This window comes from Passer montanus, unplaced genomic scaffold (assembly GCF_014805655.1).
Source record: "Passer montanus isolate IOZ18808 unplaced genomic scaffold, ASM1480565v1 scaffold48, whole genome shotgun sequence".
NCBI lineage: Eukaryota > Metazoa > Chordata > Aves > Passeriformes > Passeridae > Passer > Passer montanus.
In genome coordinates this window covers 3,386,685-3,402,844 of record NW_024369707.1, presented here as the reverse complement: position 1 = coordinate 3,402,844, position 16,160 = coordinate 3,386,685, and the positions used below count along the sequence as shown (strand labels likewise).

The 16,160-nt window shown below is 38.3% G+C and overlaps 1 protein-coding gene across 1 annotated transcript in view; it reads right to left on the bottom strand.

Annotated features, from left to right (window-relative positions):
* Window positions 1–1,532: 1,532 nt before the first annotated feature.
* DNER (delta/notch like EGF repeat containing) overlaps window positions 1,533–16,160 on the bottom strand; it is a 111,593-nt gene continuing 96,965 nt past the window's right edge. Inside the window, exons 10-13 of the mRNA XM_039722437.1 lie at window positions 13,996–14,109; window positions 12,834–12,965; window positions 7,730–7,976; window positions 1,533–2,627 (exon numbers count right to left, since the gene is read on the bottom strand). Coding sequence (XP_039578371.1) covers window positions 2,516–2,627; window positions 7,730–7,976; window positions 12,834–12,965; window positions 13,996–14,109 — 605 coding nt within the window. The 3' untranslated portion in view covers window positions 1,533–2,515. The remainder of the gene's footprint in view (window positions 2,628–7,729; window positions 7,977–12,833; window positions 12,966–13,995; window positions 14,110–16,160) is intronic.

Below are 16,160 nucleotides of genomic sequence, written 5' to 3'. Positions count from 1 at the left end.
TGCTCACAGCTGTGCCCACTGGGGATGAGCTGGGCCAGCCCCATCCCAATCACCACAAACTGTGTGCCTACACACAAGTACTAGAGGTTAATGACAAGCCCAGAGAATTGTCTCTGTCTTGTCCAGGAGGAGCTGGAGGCTGTTAGCCCATTGCTAGGGGAAGACTATATACAATCAGCCCTTTCTGCAACTGTATTATTTACAAGGGGGGAGAAAGAAAAAAAGAAAAAATGTAGTATCTTAACAGCAAGTGGTATTTGCTATACATCTGCATTTGCTCCCTGTACAGAGCAAACCTCATATGGTTGGGCAAAAGGACATGAAATAACCAGTGTCCCTTGCCCACATTCATGTATGTTCTCAGGACACAATCTGGTGTACAAAGACAGTAACCAACTTGTCCTTGCAGATTCAGAGCTGGGATACAAACACAAGATGGGTCTGTTCCCTCCAGGTCTTAGGACAGCTCCATCTGGCAGGCAGTGCAGTGCCTCACAAATATCTCACAAGTGCATGCATAACATGCCATCAGAGTTCAATAAAATAAATTGGAAGGAGACAAAGTAATTTTCAGAATACAATTCACAGGATGCACAGGATGATTTACAGCAGCTAGAGGCTTCAAGCTGACAGGAAAATAGCTCCTCACAAATTACTTATCGTTCAGGCCAGTCAATTGAGAGAAATATAGGTTGGTCAAGAATCGCTGCCAAGGTGTGATTTGTATGCAGAAAGGCTGCTGCTCATTGCAACATCTCTCTTGTAAAATATGGACCATGAATATGTATGTTCCCTAAAACAACAGAGTTGCTTGTTTCCCTACTTCATGTAGATTTTTAAGCCAATATTTTACTGACTGAAAAGGCCAAAAATTCTGAAGAATGAATATTTCCTTTCCTTTGATTAACAAATCAATTATAACAGTGCCCCTTTTCTGCTCAAGTTACCAAAAATGGTACAGGGTATAGCTTGCTCTTGATTTTTCTTTCTTAAGGGTTCTCAAAAGACTTCTAGAAGTCACAGTAAACAAAAGTTTCAATATACTGGTACAGCAGAAAACAGTACCAATAAAAAAACCATCATCTGACAGCTACCAGATGCAAATTTACAACTTCTGTCATAGAAAACCATGCCTGAAGAATTAATCCAGTTTAAACTTGGATCTGAGGTCCTCAGTCCTCTCTTTAATAATTGCTGTCTTGGGCCACCATTGCTGAAAGCCCATGGTAGCAGATACAGGACATCAGGAAAGGACATCAAATGCTTGGAGGAGCATTTGGCATTTCTGTAATTCAGACACAGAATGGTGTTACTAACCTGCACATGCAGCATTCAGGACTGTGCCTTTACTCTGCAGCTGCATTTATCTCACTTTTGAGAGATTACCTTGATAATACAAACCATTTTTCGCTTTTCAGATTAACAGCTGAAATGTCATCTTTTAGCATTATTTATAGTACATCATATGCTCATGTCCTTTCAAATTTATAGACAACACTTCAGTTTGAAATGAATAAAAACAAAGAAACAGCTGCAATCTTCACTGGTTAACTTTTATTCAGTATTTTCTGAAATAAGCAAGAATTTAAGACGCTCATAAGCGATCAAATACAGCCACAAAAACCCCATACTGATCCTAAATAAGAAGCACTATGAGAAATACACAATATTTCATGAAACAATACTGTACATCAACAACCTTTAGGAAACAAACAGTTCAAACCATATGCTTAGTTTACTCACAATATAAAAAAACTTTAACCTTTAAAGAAAAATATAGATTCAGTCCAATTGTAGGATCCAATCCCATATCCAGTGAAGTCAATGGATGTTCTCTCATTGATTTCAATGTTTAAAGGATCATGCCCTTTACTTTGCCTCAAGAGGCACTTTAATTATTATACAAGGCCTAGCCTGAATAACTATTACAAAAATGTCAACCATCAACTCAAGAGTATGATTTAGCAACTTTCAGGAAATAATGGAGGAATAGGTTATCTATCCATGCATGGAATAAGGCAAAAGCTAATTCATTCAGATTAGGAATAATAATTTTTACTAGTTTCTTTTTCACAACACAAACATTTTAGACTTTTTTAATTAATGGATATATTATATATCATATTATGCTTCACATTTTTCCTACCTCTACTGAGAAAGCTGGCACTGACATTTCATAAAGAACTCCTCATTAATTATTGTTTTCTGTTCTGTAACAACCACAAGAAACTCATCTGGGTTTAGTAATAGTGTCTACCAAGAAAAAAGCACACACTATCATAAGCTTATAATTTATAGAGCTCAAGGTACATTAAAATGTAAATCATGAAGTTCACAAATTCTGTTTTAAAATATTTTTCCAAACTAAAAGCTGCAGAAAATTGGTTCTTAAATATTCTACAGAAAATTCTGAAGCATCTAATGGTTTAAATTACTTATGCTTTCTTCTTAAAAATATTTAAATTAGGTTAGTAGCCCATCCTTTTGAAAAATAATCCAAAAAAGATACACTAGATTACAAATCTTTTGTCTTAATCAGTGTAACCAAAGGTTTGTCATCTGGGCTGTAATCTTCATAAGCAATGGGGGTTGCATCATACATTGCAGGTCGGGATTTCTTGCCAAACCTGGAAATAAAAGAAAACTTTTAGTGACAAACAGAAACATGAATGAGCTCAAAGCAATACCACAGTGAGTTATGGCCTGTGATCAGAAACAAAGTCAGCTTAGAAAAACTCTATATAACAAAAGAAATCACAGGAAAATGAGGCAAAAATGGTCAAGTAGTTTTTCTTACTGACCTGATGCAGAGAAAACATGACAGAAAACACAGAAACCGAATTATTTATTTAGTCATTCACACTAAGGTTATTTAAGCATTTATGAACTATATTAAGCCTATATTAATCTGCATTGTGCAACCTGGAAAGTAAAATCTGGAAAATTGTTTTCAGTGATATAGAATTGCAGACAAAACTGAAATGGCTGAAAGCATTACGATATATATGGTGAAAATTTCATTTTTCAAAGTACTTCAGCTGTCCATAAGGCTACACTAGATTCATTTCCATGAATGAATGTCTGCCTTATTCTATAGGTTACTTTAATAAATACAGACAGGTCACATTGGCTCATTCCCATCATGATGGATAAAACTGATTTTCTACAAATGAGATAAAATTTCAAAAACTAAATAAAGGAATCGAGTAATGGCATCTTACTAAATCAGAGGCAGCATTGAATTCTGAATCACCCATTTTCACCATCACTCTCAAGGCTTTAAAGGAAATCGAACTTTGCAGAGATACAAATGATGGTGAGCATTCTCCAGACATTTCAGTCAAAGTCTACCTGCCCTTTCTGACAGCAGAGAGCACGTGGCTTGTTGCACACGGGGAAGCAGGACAAAATCTGTTTCTCCTTTAGGTCAGGGTTGACATGTGCCCCTAATTAGAGAAGGCTGAGAAAAGAGCCCAGCACATGTTTGTTTTTTGTGATCTGGTTGAGCCACGGAGCTGCTCAACCACATTGCTTTGATCAGGTGGTTCAGAAGTCAGCCCCTGCCCAAAGCAGCAAACAGACAGAGTTATCACCAACCTCACAGGTTTATGTTAAAGACAGAAGTGTTAAATGGGAACTCTGTTCAATGGGTGTGTATCTGCTAGTTCTGCACAGCAGGGCTATGCTATCTAATTGATGGCATAAAGGAACACACAAAGCAATTATCAATACAATCTGCAAGAGGCAATGATTCGAGGACTAATCAATAGTGAAAAGCTGCAGGTTCTTGCTACAGAGTGTGCTGGATCAATTAACTGCCTGCTTACAACAAAAGCATATACAAACAAGTGAATAAGGATTTTTTTTTTCCAGGGCAACCAAACACAAGATTATTCCTCAAACAAAGAGTACACACTGTATGTGGAAATCTTGATCCTGGGAAGCATTGAGTGTGAAAAAATACTGGAGGGACATGATGGATAATAATTTTAACATTAGCTTCAATGCCATACTGTGAACCATTATGTGCTTGGGTTGGTAAACAGTGTAGCAGTAGCACGGGGGAAGTCTTTCAGGGTCAACATTTAGCTTTGGCATGTCCATTCATGAGTGATGATGGTGATATTCCAATATGTACATCAGACATCCTTACCAGTGTATAACAATATTACACATCACAAAGATAATCACAAAGTAAAGTACATGAAATAACAATTAGAAAGTGTATTTTGCAGTGAAGCACTGAACAAGAGACACCTGCTTAGCTTGAGAGAAACTGAGGGTTCCATGACAATTCTGAGGACAGTACACATTCATTGTAGCAATTCTTGGCAAAGGCAGTTCCATATGTGAGTGACAGACACTGCAAATCAGCTTCACATTTGGAATGGTCCTGCTCCTCCACTTCCATAGAACAACATTTCAAGAGATGGCTAACTATAGACAGTTATTAACCTCAACAACTCCACTCAAACAGATTTTTGAGAACATTGGACAGCTGAATCCTGAGGAAATTCTATCTTCCGACTTCTGTGGAACAGGCAGAAGTTCAGAGTTTACCCAGCAACAGAATAAAGAAACCAACCACATGTTGCTACTCTGCTCAAAACCAGCAACTGGCAAATGGAGTCCACAAATGAAATTTAAACAAGAGAAGTAAAAGAGATAGAAGTTAAAAAAGTGATAAAGCATATTGAGAGGAGGGATTATTTTGGATTCCAGAGGAGGAAAATGAGAAGATTTATTTCCTCTGCATTATTCAGAGAAAAGGTCAGATGTGCAAGTGGTATTGTGCCTTGCTTAGAAAAATTGAGCTATAATCCCAGAAAATTAACCCGGGCAGAGGATGTATATTAAGCAATTGCTAGGTGATGTGAAGACCAGAGAACATGTGCACGTGATCACACTTCTACAAAAAGGCAGCTGACGGAGATCTGTGCCAGTAAGAAATGAGTGCATGCTGATGCTCATCCAATTCAGAAAGCTTAGAACAGCACAGTCTGACACAGGCATCTCCACAGGACGGGGGAGAATATGCAGTGGAGAGAGGCTGACCCTGCTGTGACAAGAGAACTTAATCAGAGTCTGATGAACCAGACTCTTCAACTGACAGAGACAGGACAGATCAGCACGTGAAAATAAAAATTAAATAAACTACACTGTAAGTGGTGCATGAAGGCTACTGATATCTGGGCACACACAGAACTAACTGCAGCATAGTCTGTCACCAGATAATTCATGAACTCAGCGTGAATGCTTTTCTAAAGTGAACAAATTTGTTTCAATAACAGATCTTGGTTCCATTTCAATGGCATCTTATGGCTGCCATAGCCAGCAGTCTATTAGCCAACTATTTCGTTACACTGCTCTCTTCCAGCTTTAGAATGTATACATTTTAACATAAAAGGAATATTTCTTTACTGCATCATGGATGCTAAAGACAACTGTGCTTTTTGTGCTCAGAAAACTGCCTATTTCTGATCTGCTACTCTTAGGAACATTCTCTAGAAGCAGATATTTATTAATAATGATCCTCCAGCACATTGGTTTTGTCTTACAGCAAACACCTTGATTAGTAAAGATCAAATTATAAAAAAAAAAAATCTAGGGAAAAAATGCTGAGAAACATGAACAAGTAATTTTAAAATAATTCAATGACTACACAACATGCATCCACACCCCCAGACACCTGCTGACTTTATCAGAAAACTTCCCTTTAAAGAAAATAATCTACCAACTTTGCCCTTGGCCTCCACTTTCCAAAATTACTAACAACTTTTGGTATCTAACTGTGAAAGGGAATTATTTTCAGAAAATGCTGAACTTTGTTATTTGAAAGTAGATTTCTTAGATTCAGCAATTCTGAAAATTCAGACCTTTATAGATGTAGATTTAAGAATTTATGCAAAAATAACGATGAAAGTTTTTCTCATTTTCCTGGATTGAAATGACCAAAACAGTGGTTTATATCTTTCTGAACCCAAAATATACACAACAATCAACCTCCATGAATTACCTTACTTGGCAGCTCTATCTTGGATTTTTATAAGGCATCACATATTGGAGGCACTGAAAATTATTTGGAATTAAAACATTTCATTTGCTTTAAGTAGAAATACCTTTTCCAAGATAGGGAAACCCTCAATGGACAAGAATGTAATTTCTAACTACATAATATGGATTTGAAAAATCATCATTAAACTATCCCAGTCTAAGAACGTTTTTGAAGTTGGAACACTTTGAAGAGCTACTACTCAAAGCTGTGATGTGATTAACTGAGCCTGGGGGAATGCCTCACCCATTTCAGATAATTTTGATGACTTCAGCAGTGGTACAATTGAACCTATTTCATCTTCACTGAAACAGAACTGGAGCATTCAGAAAATGAATTACCAGCAATCACCAGCCAACATGCACACATTTCTCCAGTTGTTTTAAGAGCATTTTAATGGTAACACACATGAATACTCTGTTGGAATTTGAAGTGATCCTGACAAATTGAAGAAATGGGGAAAAAAAATGACCAAAAATGAAAGTTCCACCCTATTAAGAGAGATGTCAAACACAGAAGAAACCATACTGGCTAGGAAGCAAAATGACAGAGAGGATCTTGGGATGAGGAAAAGGTCTCACAGGTCACAAAAGTATGCCATTTGTCACTAGAAAGGGAAAAAAAAAAGAAAAAGCCAAAAACCAAGCAAGTTTCTTTTTCAGATGTATGAACAGAATATAGAAGATGCAGGAGGTGATTACTCAGTTTATTTGGTGGACATAAATCTTCAGACAGAGAACTACTTCCAGCTTTAGGGACCCCCCTTCAAAAACAAAAAAGAAGAGAAATATAATCTGGACTTTGTCCCAGGAAGGCAATAAGAAAGCTAGCATGATCTGGGAGGGGATACTGAAAGGATGGGTTAGTTAAACCTAGCAAAGAAAAAAAGTTGCTTTGCTTTGTTTGTTTTTATCATACAAGAGAAGGGGGGAGGGCTGAGCACCTGATAGACAAGTGATATGAGCAGTGATACATTATCCTTCATGGCAGCCTGAAGAGCAGTAAGAAAGAAGCAGCCAGGTTAATAGCAAAGAAAATCCAGGTTAGATTTTAGGAAAGCCCTTTCTAAATCTACTCAACTCCTTTGGAAGTTTTTAAACACAATTGTTGGCAGGGAGCTAGGTATATTTAATGCCATATTAGTGCCATGGCTTACACTTGAGCTCTCAAATCCATTCCACTTCTACTTTTGGATTATTCTGACATTCAATGCCCTGCCTTGCAAGTATTCCATTGAATTTCAAAGTAAAAAAATTACTGTCTCTAGGAAAGCAAGTAAGAAAGGCAAATAGGAGCATAAAAATGAGTGATGTGAAGAGATTCTCACTGAATAATCTGGTAAATGAGTCACAAAAATCTATGTGCCTTTCCTAATATCTGATCATATTACTTGTGTGTAGTAGTTAAAGAATCTTTACATCCTTAACAGAAGATCTGACAGGCTAAGAACTCTGCACCTGTCCCACTTCACCAGTTACACCAAATAAAGTCAGAATAACTCTGTTTTCAAGGAGTTTTGCTGTATTGTCACCCCTCAGATGAGAAGAGTGAGCAGTGCTGGTGTTTTCCCAGCAGAACAGCCCACTGGCTCTGCCAACAGCACTTGGCTGCACCGTGCATGAGCTGCAAAGACACATCAGAACAGCTTCCCAGGACAGCAGCACGCCCAGCACAAACCTGGCATGTCGGATGGAAGCGATTGCACTACTGAATTCACTGTCAATGCTCCTGCAGTTGTAGAACTCCTCGTAGGCTGGCCTGGAAGAGCCCTGGTACTCGATGCGGCTGATGCGGCAGATGCCCACGATGAGGATGATCAGCATCAGCACAAAGGCCACGCACAGCGCCCCGATGATGATGTACAGGGAGTGACGAGGCATATTTGTCAGGCTCTCTGCCATATGCCCAGACTTCCACTGCAGATCTGCCAATAAGAAATAAAAGGTTATCATTAATTAATAATTTATATCCGTCCTGCTGAATAGAACTACTTTATGATATTAATTTTCAATAGTTCTGACTTTTGAAACTATGGAGATAGGTAATTTGAACTTCCCCAGGCTCTGTTACCAATACACCACCAGGCCTAACATGCTACAAATTTGAATAGCACTATGTTGAACCTTCACCCACTTTTTTTCTTTTGATTTTTAAGGTCATCCAGGAACACCTATCTAGTTTGATCTCCTGTGTAACCCAAGTAACAGAAATTTGAGTTATTCTTGCATTAAGTTATTTTTATATTACAGGCTCTCTAAAGGTAGGCAGGTTTTATGCAAAAGCTTCTAGGAAACAACCAGTTCTCTTGTGCAGTTTGTTCCAATAGTGAAGCCGTCCACTAAAATGTGTTATTTAAGATGTACTAACACACTTGGTTTGTAATTTGAAGCAATATGATATGCTTATCCCCACCAAACTGCAGAGACTTCAGCATTTCAAGGACAAAAAGGACACTTCATGAGGTCCTACAGTAGGAGTCCATTGGAGTCTTTTTCCAAGCATAATTTCCCTGAGGTTCTCAAAACAGACCTTAAAGTAAAGCCAATCTGGAAGAGGCTTCTTGTATTTATGTATTCTAGATCTTCTATATAAATATTCTTGATCCCCAAACTATATCTATGCCAAACAGATTTTCTATCAATTGCCTATGTCCTCATATCTGTTTCTCTCTAGCCTGGGTCAGAATATTTCTAATTAACCTGTACTTCCCTCCAGGGTTCATTTTTGGCAGCCTATGTTCTCATATTATTTCAAAACAGGAACAGACTTGAATCATCCTGACTACAGAAATGTAACACTCTGCAAAAGTTATTTCTAGTAGGTGCCTGTTCCTTTTTCAAATGTACTTCTGCTTTGCACAGATTTAGAATCTTCCTTTACTCAAACAGGCTGGGGACAGGGCTTCAAAGCATATGCTTTGGGAGGTTAAGATATTCTCAGAAGCCACCTCTCAGGGATGATGATGGTGGCAGATAATTCAAGCACCTGAGATGAAATCTCCAGTTCAGCAGCAGTGGATAAAATCTCGATCTATGGTAGAAATACAGGGCATGTACAAGGACAGGAAAAAAAAAAAAGAGATCTGCTTTAGAGGCAGGTGGTGAGAAAGCCCAAAGCTGTAACATGTGGGATTCAGCTGGGCAGAGTTTGGAGAAATGGCTGCTCTTTGTCACAATAGTGAAAGGTGTCCTGGAGCACCTCCCAGCTCAGGGGGCTCAGACTTTGTCCACAAATGGGAGCTGAGTTTATGGACTGGCTGTTTCTCTTATCTTCTTCAGAGGTCAGTAGAGTTTTGATCAGCCTGAATCATTCAGTGATTTAATGTTTCTAAGGCACTGTTACTGCAGTTTGCCCAGTCAGGATGTGAGGGAGGGAATACAGCTGTGCCCTGTGCAGTTTGGGATGGGCCTCTATTTCTGTTCTGCAGCACATTTGTCACACACAGTGGTTTCTGTCAGGCTGTCAGACTAGGCTGAATTCAGATCTAATGTGTGCAGATATATGGCAAGACATTTCTGATTTAGATTCCATGTCTTCCATCTCTGGATGACAAAGATGAGAAAAATTTCTTCCATTTTTCCTCACCATATCAAAATATAAAGATTAACATCTTATACTCCAGAGATTAGAGACAGCATATGACAGCTTGAAATCACAGTATTTTCAGTTGTTATATTAAAGTTCATAAAATTAATTAAGAATACTATTTCAATGCACACCACAGTGTGTACAAGAAATTCTTCATAATGTTAATTTTCAAATAACCACATGATTTGGCATACCTCAGTAGCTACATTAATAATTACAAAACTGGCAAAGGTAATGATATTAACAAATAACCAGCAGGCATTAGAGAATTCATATGAGACGTTTGTAAGCATTTTTACAATGAATGCTCCATTAACTTTTCAGGCAAATGCATTTCATTTTGAAAGAAAGAATATCCTCTTTATAATTAAGACCAATTTAATCCTATTTAATTGGAATTGCTAATACTGGTAAGGATCATAAGATGATATTAAAAAATATCACAATTCATCCAGGCAACATACATCTTATCTAGTTTTTTGTAAATACAGCACTTGGAAATTAAAAAGAACAGTCTGACAAGAAGATAACCCTGAAATCCTGTTAAGGCAGTCAATTCAAGCAGTTAAACCAGCTGGTGAAAAGTGGGGAACTATAAATAGGATGGTTCTACAAAAAAGTAGCAATATCCTCCTTCATGGTCAGTAACAGAAAATCACAAAGGATAGAATGTGATCTATTTAGTCAAATGCCACCCAAACACCAGTTCCTTGATAAGTCTGGCTTTGTGTCTTATTCTAGCATTCAGAGGGATGGTCCAATACAAAGTCAGTATGCAGTGTTTAAATTTAATTTCCATCACATCATTACCATTATATACAAACTGCTGAAAGAATATAATAAATATGGCAAAGAGAACTGGAAAGATGAACAGAAGCACATTTACTAATAGATTCAAAATTTAGAGCTCAAAAAAATCCACTGCACCATTGTCTCAACCCCAGTGAGTTCAGAAGTGCTGCACCTGTTATGGTGTCCCATAACAACACACCCTTTTACTTTGATGTCGTGGCAAAGTGACTTATATAGCAAGGGAACATCAGATATTTGCTGAAATGAAGCCTACTGTAAAAAAGACTGGTAACCCTCAAAATTTAAATATATTTCTTCTTTAAAATGCATCTTTTTGTGGTTATAAGAAAGTTTTTTTCCTCTTTTCATTCATGACCAGTCCAAACCAGATTTTTTTACACTGTACTTTTATATCTTCTCTATTATTGTTATTATTTTATACATGCATTTTATTAACTACTGTCATGTGTTGGATAAAAACCTCAGTAATTTAAGCCACTTTAAAACAATTGCCATGAACAAGGTAAGGTTGAATACTTCTGCTGGGAACCAGCCTTGCAGTGTTACTAATGCCAGTTAATATTCAAGTAATTCCCTGCCTTCTGTCATAGCAGTCACAAGATAAAAGAATTTGCATCCCCAAAAGAAGAAATACTTGAGTAGCTGGGCAGTAGGAGAGGCTCCTTCCACCCTCTCTTCTGCTTCTCTCCTTTTCCCATGTGTTTACATGCACTTCACTGTGTCTGTGGTGCACACAGCCAAACTGAGTGACTAGAGCATGACAGCCACAGCACTCCAGAGCATGCACCACTGAATTCCTGCAGCACATCTGCAGGCTCAGAAAGCATGCAAGCCTTTGTATCCCTTTGGTATTCCATCACATAACAGAAATGTAATTGTTACTTCATCAAGGAACTCCAGGAAATGGATTTCCAGGATGATTGTTGCTTTCTCCAAGAACTAAACCCATCTGTCTGTCAGCCAACTACTTGTTAGTGAAGGCAGGCAGAATTATACTGCCTTGCTGATCAACTTGGACATGCATGTTGCAGGTGTCACCAACATCAGCCTTGTCAGGAAAAGTTCATCTGAGCATATTTTAGATCAGCAATATGGCACACAGACAGCACACAGTGTTGTGCTCCCAGTGTCTGCTGGCTCTGCACCATCCAGGGAAGTGTGTGAGCCATTCACAGAGATAAAAAAAAGGCAGGGCTGTCACCATGTCTGGGCTAGCTGGCAATGGTCTTCTGCAGTCTTTGCCCATACCAGAAAGCTCTGAAACTGAATGTACTGGGTCAAAGTAAGGACTAACAATAAGAATATCAAGAGTAGAATCAATTTGAAAAAAAGTAGTCGATAGGTTTAAGTAAAGTGTATGTAAAAGAGAATAAAAAATAGAAGGCTCGCATGCTCCTTGTGTAAAAGAGATACAGAAAATTTTTTTTATCCATCCTTTGTTTGTTTTATTAATCTATCACCTATCCCTGCAACCTTAACTGTGCTAACAAACCTGTGTGTGTATCTGTATAATGAGTCAAAGGGATCTATGACCACAGTACCCGAGTATTCAAGCAGTTAAATACGCAGCCAAATTCTCTAGCAAAGACAACATCTCTAGCTCAAGAAAAAAAACATCAGGGAAACACAAAGCAGGTCTGTGAGCAGCAGAACTAATGAAGCCCAATTTCCATTTTAACTCTTCTACAGTTGGGCTTCATACTTTCTGCCTCTCCTGGACTCTCCACTGTGCCATAAGGATGCCCTTACAGTGAAGCTTCTCTCTAAAATAGGAAACAAGATTACACTGAAACTATTCCTTCCAGTGGAACCTCTCTCAATTCTTACTGAATGCTCTGGAAATATCTGGCCTTGGAGCCCTTCCTCTTTGTAAAAAAATTGATGGAAATTAGCCTATGGCTGGAAAAGTTATTACTGAAAAAGTTGTTAAATGCCTGTTAAATTACAGAACAATTACACAGAAGCAGTTTCCTTAGGTAAGCAAGTTCCAAGTTATTTTGCTGAAACATCACTAGAGCTGCAGGTGCTCAGAAGTCAACACAAGCCTGTTAGGAACGTGCTTATACTGCTGTGGAACACACTTGACCCAAAGTGTGCAGGGAGGCTGTGAAGCTTGAGCACAATTAAAATGCAAACTGACTGCCCAGCTCTGAGACAATCTAGTCTGACATCTCAAAGTAGGGTGTCCAGAAACAGAAGTTTTTAACTTTCATGGCCATTTTTGAAATGCTATGGCCAAAAATAAAATTAATTTACCATTATTTTGTTCATTTGCGTATGATTCAGAGTATTTGTGCAGATAAGTATTTAGAGATAAAGAAAAAACTCCTTTAACATAACTTACAATTTTTAGAAATGTTTAGAGAACTCCAAAACTTACGTATTTCGCAGTTTGCACCGACCCACCCATGAGGACAATGGCAGGTGTAACCACCAGGCTGATCTATGCAAGTTCCAGCATGGTGACATGGGTTGCTGTCACAGTCATTTACATCAATTTCACATTCTTCACCTTACATAGGAAAAAAAACAAAACCAAAATTATGTATGGCAAGTAACTGACCCCAGTCATTTAACTTCTCTCTTGCTGCAAAACACGTAATAGTGCAATACATCTTCATTCTCAGAACATCAAAAGGATTCCAAGAAGGAAGTATTATCCTTATTCAACCAGGTGAAAATAAAGCCTGAGGACTAAGGGACTTGACTAACCTCACACAGACTCCATCTCATTTCTCTAAATATAATTTCCATCCCAAGAAAATGTGGTATAACAGATGATCATGGATATTCTGATATGCTATGCAATAATGTAGATAATTGCTGCCTGAGAAACTGACATGGTACAATGGAAAGCTAATTCTTTTCCAAAGAATGTCCTTTAATTAGAAGAGATCCAAAAGCACAATTTGATCTATAAACCAGCTATGAATGGGTTTACTTATTACTCTCACATTGAATATTACCTTACATGACTAACAGAACATCAGATTGTAAATTATCTTGACATCAGATATTTGGATTATGCCAATCACATCAGTCTAAGCACAAGGCCAAAAGATTAAATGAGTTTCTTACCAGTACTCTGAAAGTGTAAATTGATTCATAACGAGTACTTTAGGGCTTTAAGCAATTGCATATTAAGATAATGGAATAAGCTCTTTCTTGAGCACACAGTAACTAAGGTCACTGTTAAAACATTTTTCAGTTTCAACAGTGTCCAATTAGTATATTGGGTTACCTGGAAATCTTCAAAATACTATTTTTAAAATGCAATCTAGTCTCAAGTAGCAAGGGCATAAGCCGTGCTAAATAGCTGTTAGCTTTGTGAAGTCACTTTAGTAACAGGCCCTTTTTGCTACAAAGTTCAAAGCAGATGTAAGTAATATCAAAAGTTTTTCACTGTCACTAGACTGCTCACAATACAGCAAAGCCCAAATTAATTCCTTTCTTGAAGAGACACAGCCTTACTTGGTATTTGTCTTCCTCTAGACACGGTGAACAGTGACAACCATGTTCTGTGTAACACACAAATCACTTGCCTGCATATCCAGGTGCACAAATGCAAGTAGCATTTAGACCTTCACTGTCACAAGTGCCACCGTTCTGGCAGTTGATGTTAACACAAGGATCTTTGTATAATTCACAGTGCCTTCCTGAAAAGGAAAAAAAAGTAATTGCCATTGACATGACTGATAATGGCAGCATGGAATCAGTACATGTGGTAACTCGACTTCCCCTGGATGAGTGTGCAGACTCCAAACCTGTCCTTCTGGGATAATGATGTCATAACACCAAAGCCATGGGATTTATGCTGGCTAAACTTTTTACACACGTGCCTCCTCTCTGCTCTTCCCACAGGCTGTGGGCTAGGAGAGGCAGGGCAATTTCTGTTTAGAAGAACTATTGGATGTCTAAGAAAAACCACATAATGAAGAATAAGCAAATCAGTTATCTAAAATTCTTCAGTAACATGTCAACAATAATTGTCTTGACTAATAATTTTATGTAATAACTGATTTAATAACATACATAACCATACTGATGCCTGTCATTACCTGTTGCTGGAAATGAGGAATATTACTTAGGTAATAAAAATTTCAAATGTATAGTTAAAAGTATATAACCGGATGGCTCTACTTGATGCCACTGCCTTCACTCTTTCATGCCCAGTGTAGGCCTTGTGAATCCAGCAGGTTTGCCTTGCAGAAAACAGTGAAAGCTGCACCTGGCATACAAAACATGTAACAGCATATTCCCACCTAGGGACCTGGAGAGAGACTCTAATGCCACTGCTGCATGCATTATTTTCTTGGGGTCTACTGTTCAGATAAAACTTATGTATATATATTTTTTATGTATGCACACACACTACACTCACTACAGACCTGTCAAAATCATTCTGTCAGCATTTGCAGTGTTAGCAGCAAAAAGGCAGAGCACTCAAGTTGAGCAGCTGTGAGTGAGGAGCAGCAGAGGCAGCAGCACAGGCACCTGCTGGCACAAGCTGCAGCCCTGCCCAGCCCTGAGAGCTCTGTCCATCTGCCAGCCCGGGGGTGGAGGCAGAAGGGGCACTGGGAGGGGCAGCTCTGGGGTGGTAGTGCCAAGACTGAGGCAGCTGATGGCCCACAGCATGTCTTGAGCTGGGTACCTCGGCTCTATTCACTGGTGCCCCTGAACTCCTCAAGTGCTGCAGTGCTGGGAGCTCAGAGATCAGCAGAAGCTGCTTCCAGGACCAGGTGCCCTGCTTCCATTTCCAGCACGATGTGCTGGGCACACAGTGCTTCCAGCTCCACCAACAGGTCGGGTGAGAAGATAACCATAATGTTCACCATGATGTTCAAGTGCTGCTTAAACTGTCATGAAAAGCTGAGGGTCATTTCCTCACCAGGCCTCTAAAATGATGAATTCTGTATCTAGAGTTGAAGAGCAGTGCAATCACCAGTGTGAAACACATATTTATCTCAAGCAGCTGTTAAGTGAGCGTTACTTATCAGCACAGATAAGGGTTGATATGCTTAATGAGAAAATGCTAGAGCAATGTTCCTTAAAACATAGTTATTCTGTGTAGAATATTTACTTATTTATAATCCTAATAGCATATAAAATTACATTCAAAGTGTTCTCATGATTCAAGACAGAATACAATAAAAAAGTATCACTTTAGCCTTCCCCACAAGGACTTGTCACAGACCACTGATACGTGTTAATTTGTTTACAGCTGAAATCTGCTGTGAGAGAAAAGATTTTGTATAGCCAAGCAAACACTACTCTCATCTGTTTTATAAATTATTTCAAAAATGCCAAAGATGGATTCCATTTGAACACAGATCTAAGAATAGTTACAGTTAACATGGAAAAGGAGTCACAGACCTACTACTCTCTCTGGGCTTTAGTTTTCTAAATGAACAATCAAGATAAAGCTTTTATTTCTACTCCTTTATACTAATCTATTTCAAATACTAATCTTTTATTATTATGTTTTAGCTCACTTCACTGGAGAAAATAAAAAATAATTTGAAAGCTCTCTGTGTAAAGGCTCCAACAACAAATGATGAAAAAGTCTATTTAACAGTTATGGGTTTTTTTAAATCTCCTCACTTTCTAACATATCATAAAAACAGCAGAATAAACTACACCTGAGAACAGAGAAAATCCATTTGTGCCCAGACCAGGACATGCATTATTCACAGAGGAGCTAAATCTT